This window comes from Enoplosus armatus, chromosome 3, assembly GCF_043641665.1.
Source record: "Enoplosus armatus isolate fEnoArm2 chromosome 3, fEnoArm2.hap1, whole genome shotgun sequence".
In the NCBI taxonomy this organism is placed as follows: Eukaryota; Metazoa; Chordata; class Actinopteri; order Centrarchiformes; family Enoplosidae; genus Enoplosus; species Enoplosus armatus.
This window is the reverse complement of record NC_092182.1, coordinates 1,760,000-1,766,551: the sequence shown is the minus strand read 5'-3', so window position 1 is coordinate 1,766,551 and position 6,552 is coordinate 1,760,000. Positions and strand designations below refer to the sequence as shown.

Genomic DNA, 6,552 nt, shown 5'->3' with positions numbered 1-6,552 from the left:
TGTATTGATACACATTTATACACACAAGACTTTGAAATGGATCCATTCATTCACTGAAATGTCGAGATCCCTGTGAAACGAACCCTGTTGAATGTTTCAGAAATAGCACTGAGTCACTGTTTGTGAGCACGTGCTGACGTAGAGAGGCAGGCTAAATGTTGTCCCCGCAGGAAGTAGGGGGGGGGGGGGGGGGGGGGGGGGGGGCACGGCTATGCGATGCGTTTATTGTGGTGATGTGTCGTGGGTCAGATCTTGAAATGGCCTCCGGTCCGCATTACACAGCACGCACGTGTGAGAAACATGCCTCCACCAAAGTCTTTTTTCACGGTCGACACCGTCCTCAGTTGTGACAGAATAATGAGAAACACTGTCCACACCTGCCGAGCAGACGCAGGCGGAGAGCGCTGGTCCCCCCCACCCCCCCCACCCCCCCCCCAGCAGCTTTGCGGTTATTAATCCATCTGCAGAAACAGTAGATACACATGCTGCATTTCCAAATAAAGGGGGCGCCTTATCGAAAGACAACGTATGTCCACCTTTCGGATTATGAGCATGTCACCTGTATGTTCATTTCATAGCGGGCCCAGTTGCTGTCCTCTCGTCTATTTCGGACGCTGCTTGGGGCGGCCTCCTCTGCCTGCTGGGGGAGAAAACCAAAAAAAAATACACAGCGATGCTTGAGGCCACATCAAATTAGGTTGCGTTGCTAATTTAGCCATAATTCTTTCCTCGAATACTTTTCATTATTTTTCCGAAATTGCAACAATATGCATGTTTAGTTAGCTACTAACCAAGGAGGAGAGGAGAGGCCCAGGTTCAATCTTTATCCAGTTTTGGTTGGTTTCACACACGAACGTTTAGGCTCAGATTATTTTCAAGTCTGAGACTCATTGGTTAAGGACTGTCCCCCATCTCTTAAATTAGATTTGGGCTAGTCAGGGAATACATGGCCGGTAACTCTTTCAGTGCACACATGGCCATGTCAGTATTGTGTAAAGACAGACTCAGAGTCTCTCCTTTTACTGGTAATGCGGGATAAGCATTGTTGCTTGGTGGTTACCTACAGGTAAATATACCCTGTGCGCTATGGTGTTATGGTGTTACAGTCACCTGTCCATGCAGAAGCCACTGCAGTCGGAGTCAGTCTGCTGTGCGCACACACAGCGCTCGGCCACCGGCCCCCTCCTCCCGCGCTCAGTCCCAGTGGAGCGCCTCAAACGCAGGGAACCCTGGTAACTGGACATGCCATATGGTACAGTGTTCCTAAAAAATAAGAAGACACATATACAGAGCACTGATTGACCAGACAGATACAGTAGCCCCCCTGCCCCCCCGGCCCCCTGTACATTAGACTGGGATTACACTACACACAAAGGTATAGTCTTTACAATGCGTCAGAGAGGAGTTGACTCGACTTTGTAGTGATTTGTAGAGGGCTGTTGCCAGCGGCAGCCGCATACAGGACTGCATTATACTGAGAGGTGTTTCTAATATTTTGTTCTCCACCATTTGGATACAAGACGGGGACAGAACATAGGAAACACCTTTCGGAGTAATGCAGTCCAGCACAACGCCGCCGAAAATGACCACATTTAACCGCTCTAGAGCTAGAGAGTCTACAGCACTTTCGCCGCGCAGCAGTTTTAGTCAAGTGCTTACACAGCATTTAAAAAATACATTTCATTGCATATTGAGAGCCCGCTCTGGTCATCTGGCATATCGCACACACTGTGCGATGCTTGGCTATAAATAAACCTGTCAGCAGCTCTCTCTCTGAGCGCCTCATACTTTTTCACTGTGCGTGCTTGTGCTGGACGTGGAAATACCAAACCAAAGAGCAAAGCACGGAGGCAGCTTGACCGAGCAGCTTCGATGCACGAAGAGAGAGTTTTTAAGCGAAGGTATCAATAACGGTCAGCTGTAAGATGCAGTCACAGTTGGTTTAAAACGCCCCCAAAATCCCCAGAAGAACTTTAAAGGGTTCCTCTATCGCAGCTGCGTGCTTGGAAACAGAAGTTAAAGGATCATTCCAGTTCACGGCAACTTGGGTCTTATTGTTTACAACTGATCGGATCGACCATGTTCCCAGGTCTCGGCAGTGAACTTGGCGAGCACAATGCTGTTATTACCGGAAAGGAGTGACGGGAAAAAAAACAACACAAAAATGAGCCGCGAGCTCTAACAAACCCGACTTTTTCTTTCATTTCGGACGTGCGGAAAAGACGACCGAACTTGAATGAATCAAAACCCGCGTAGCGCCACCTGTTGCCTTTGGACCGCACCACTTTCCTTAAAAGAAAATCCGAGGTGGTCTCCACGCAGGACTGTGTCAGTGTACTTCTTCAGTACCTTGTTGTAATTACCGTAGATATGTGACTGCCTGCCAGTGTCTTAGTCACAACAAGCGTACTGTTGTTTGTACTGTTTCTCTGAATGAATCTTATTTCCCAGCATATCCTGGCATTGCCCAACTCCGAATAGGAACAGGCACATATCGAGAAGGGATGGATGGATGGATCCGATTATTTTGCCACGTGTACCCGGGGACCAAACTGAATTACAGCGAGAGAATGCAACGCGCTCTTCTTACACTTTGTGCTCCCTTCTGAGAGGTGCAACCAAAGGAGATGACATCGATTTCGATGCGGAATTCGGGCCGTGCTTCGTTTAGCCTGTGTCTATTTAGGCATGACAGCCGATCCCGCTGGAGCAGCCTCCTGCACGCCGACGCAGAGACGCCTGACCCTGTAACTTGGCTTGCAAACGTCACACATTTTTACCGTTCAGAATTGTTGGAAGGGGCACAGATTTTACACATGATACGCTTTTCAACGGTAAGCCTGCTGACTCGAGGCGTAGTGTAAATCTTGCCGTGAGCAGCTTAAACCCCGATCTGGTCCAGGAGGATTTCATTTTGGAATATACCAGCCAAACCCTGTAAACCCTTTAGAATGATTAGTTACTCATATATCTCCAGGAGCTACATCTTCTTGCAACAGTACAGTACAATCCTCTGCTAACAACGGCTCAAACCACATCTGAAGATTTGTGATCCACCTGCTACACATCTGAAAGCACGTCTGAATCTGACCCATATGACGGATATTTGCCGTTCAGCTGGAGGTAGAGGTTAGTCGTGGATCTGGCATGAAACCGTGAAACTTCCTTGTGAGAGTTTGCACAGTTTCAATCAGTGTCCAAGTGACATCAGTAATGATTAACGGTCGCAGCACCGAGCGATGGGGAAATCAAAAGTCAAGAGGTCAGCTTGTTGTAGCAGCTGCAGAACACTCTAGAGGCTGTCCCCTGAGAAGCGCAAATCATCAGGTAATTTATTCTAGCTCCCACATGAACCGTCAATCACCAGCTACAGCTGTTCCATTAGATCCAGGATAAACTTTATACACTGGCTGCAGACAATCGACGAATGTCAAAGGGTGACTATTGAGGCCAAATGGTAAAAAAAAAACAAAAAAAAACAAACAAACAATACAGTTCAATTCAAGTAAGCATGCCAAATATGGAATTATGTAGTTATAGCTCAGGCGAAAGCTGAGAGCAGGTTAAAAGGTGAACCAGGTGCAGAAGCGCGTACGGGCCGCACTATACTGTTCACGCGGTGGGCGGGCCCCTCTGTCCATCGTGCTACCAAGGAGATTTCCAACCTTTCAAAAGAGTGGAAAAGTGGAAAAATGGACTCTACACAGGAGCTGTCGACCCCCTGCGACCCGTTAGCAATCGATAGCTGGGCTGCTACAACTGAGTGACAGCAGAGGAAAGCGCTTTCGCCTGCAGCTTGATCCACTCCACGCGCGGCGTGGCCCCTGGGACGGTAAATACATTTTCCGCCTCATCTGGATGGACGCAGCGTCTCTGAACTCATTTGTTTAGCCGGTTTAAGGAGTGCAGGTGTTTTAAAGAGAAGATACACGTGTATATATCGGCTACGTGGCTTTAAATGGCGAATGACATTAACCCTGCACTTCATTCCAAGGCCTTTCCCATGTTCTGTATGTGCTTGTGGGAGCAGAAAACAGCATACTGCCAGTTGGCCGCTGTCAGAAATCCTCAGTGGAATTAAAATACCTGAGAGCTCAGAGTCTAGACCGCTTTGGATTACACGAAAAAGCCTGGTTTGTTTTCCAGCTCGGTTTCCCCCATATCCTTTCACGGCTTTCAAAAAAAAAAGGAAAAAAAAGTGAAAGAGTATTCCATTAACGCAAAGCTTAGGGCTTTCTTTTCTCCGAAGCGCGCATATTCGTGCCTCCTACAATAAACCTGTACTAATGATGACAGCTTTCCAGCGCACACAATGCTCAAATGATAAAAGGCAGAAAGCCCGTGATGACGGTACGAGGTGCGAACGCGTTTGAGAGGTCAGGACGTGACGCTGCGTGGGCCGCAGTGCACTTTAAAATGATGCCGATGGAAGCGCATGCAGCAGCACCACATGACGCGCGGTGATGTCATTGTGTATCCACGGACAGCAGAGACGTCCTCAGCAGTCCGCCAACATCTGTTTCTCAACACATTTGAGGCGAGAAACCACCCAGTTACTGAATCTTCACTCCCGTTAGATCTACAAGGCCTCATTTAAAGGGTTGCTCCCACTTTTACAAGGCAGGGGGCAGATTACCTGCAAGATTATTGCTTCCGCTTTCCGAAAGTAGAAACAGAAATACTGCAAAAATAAAATCAGTTTGATAGTTTTATGCTGCGTACCGGTATGAAAAGCAGTGTGCATGTGTATGTGGTACATACAGCATACTACATTTGTCGGTAGTATGTAGTAGGCGTGGGCGAATGTAGCCATACTGTCCTATAGGGCAGTGGTTCACAACCTGGGGGTCCCGAGCCCTATCAGGGGTCGCCGAAGCTCCATCTTGATTTTAAGGGTGTAAGAATATTTCTATACATATATATATATATATATATATATATATATATATATATGAAATATAATATGCATGCATTTGATTAATTCCTGTGAAGAAGACATCTACATGCACATAGAAGCAGCTTTATGCAATGAATATAATGAAATATACATAAAGATATTCCAAAAGGAAGTAGGCTACTTTTCCCCCCTTTTTTGTGTGATTGCATGTGGGTGGGTGGGGGGGGGTCGTCAGTGTACCGTCTTGGATCTAAAACCGAGGACGTTCGGAGAGGCGACTCTTACTCTGGCGTGTTGATCCAGATGATGTCCAGGTGGCAGTAATACACACACTCCTTGTCTTTGTAAGTGTAACATGTGCATCTCTTGGCACGCCTCCTGGCCCCCGGGGAGTCGGGGGCAGCGGTGCCTGCTCCACCTGGGGAGGGGGGTGAGCTCAGCTTGACGGCCTCCACCACTTCCCTCCTCTGGCTCACGTCCTTTCCACACGAGGAACCTGCACCGGGGAGGGGGGGGGGGGCACAGCAATTTGAGAACTGTCATTCACATCCTTGAAGCCTGAAATAACATCGACGGAATGTAAACTTCCTCTCCTCACATCTCTCCGGAGATATGAGACCTGCTGTATAGTGTGTCTGTGTATGTAAGTTCACATATCTATACCATATACCGAGTGTGGTGATACTGCCTATGCATAATAGTGAATATGAGAATTCACTATTGGGGGGGGGGGGGGACACATGGTGTGTCTTTATTAGCGCATATCTAAAATTAAAAGCGACGATAAAGAAGCCAGACATTTGCGGGGGCCACAACTCCAACGTGAGCAACGCGCACAAATAGCTGGTTCTGCGGGAAACGCGCCGTGTGCGTTGAAGGCCACCCACCGTTCTAACAGCAGCGCTACTCACCGTTTGCCAAAGATGCTGTCACCACGATAAGGAACAAAACTCCCACATCGGCCGCTGACACATTAGCCATCGCACATGAAACATTAGACACTGAAAATTAAAAAAAAAAAAAAAAATGTAAAAGAAAAAAAAAAAAAAAAAAAAAAAAAGATAATAATAATAATAATAATAATAATAATAATAATAATAAACAAAAAGCTCCCCAAGTCCAAAGGGTGCGCAGGTTTGCTTCAGCGTTTTGTCTCTGTGGAGGTCAGCAGTCCTGATGAAACATCATATCTCTTTTTTTTTTTTTTATCTCGGTGGAGTGAGGTCCTGATGAAACCTGGTTTTTGCAAAGCCTCTGCTGACGACTCTGCGTCCCCCAGTCTGACTCTGCCTTATGAGGAGCCGGGCTGGACAGCTCAGAGGCAAGTCGGCTGCAAATTCACTCATGCATCCTGATGCGGCTTTCAAAATAAAAGCCTTTTCCGGCAAACCTGGGAGGAGCCGGTCCACCGCTGTGCCTTTAGCAAAATGATGTTGAACTGTATGTGAATTGCATGATGTACATTCAGCCATCAAATTCAGCATTTTGGAATGTTAAAATTAGATTTTCTTATTCATGTAAAAAAAAAAAAAAAAAAACTCCAATATATATTTAATACAGCGCAAGTGTGTGTGAATTGTAAGTGAAACCACACCCTTAAGAACAGCATCATTACAAAACAGAGCCATCGGTGTTTTGAAAAGGAACTAGGCTAC

General features: G+C 46.8%; 1 protein-coding gene across 1 annotated transcript; it reads right to left on the bottom strand.

Annotated features, from left to right (window-relative positions):
- Positions 1–1,211: 1,211 nt before the first annotated feature.
- LOC139282883 (endothelin-3) lies at positions 1,212–5,878 on the bottom strand (the record flags this gene model as incomplete). The annotated part of the gene is made up of 3 exons (XM_070902788.1): positions 5,809–5,878; positions 5,183–5,393; positions 1,212–1,263 (listed from the first exon to the last, which is right to left on the bottom strand). Coding segments are annotated over exons 1-3 (333 nt in total), but the record flags the coding sequence as incomplete, so codon positions are not given.
- Between the last annotated feature and the right edge of the window lie 674 nt (positions 5,879–6,552).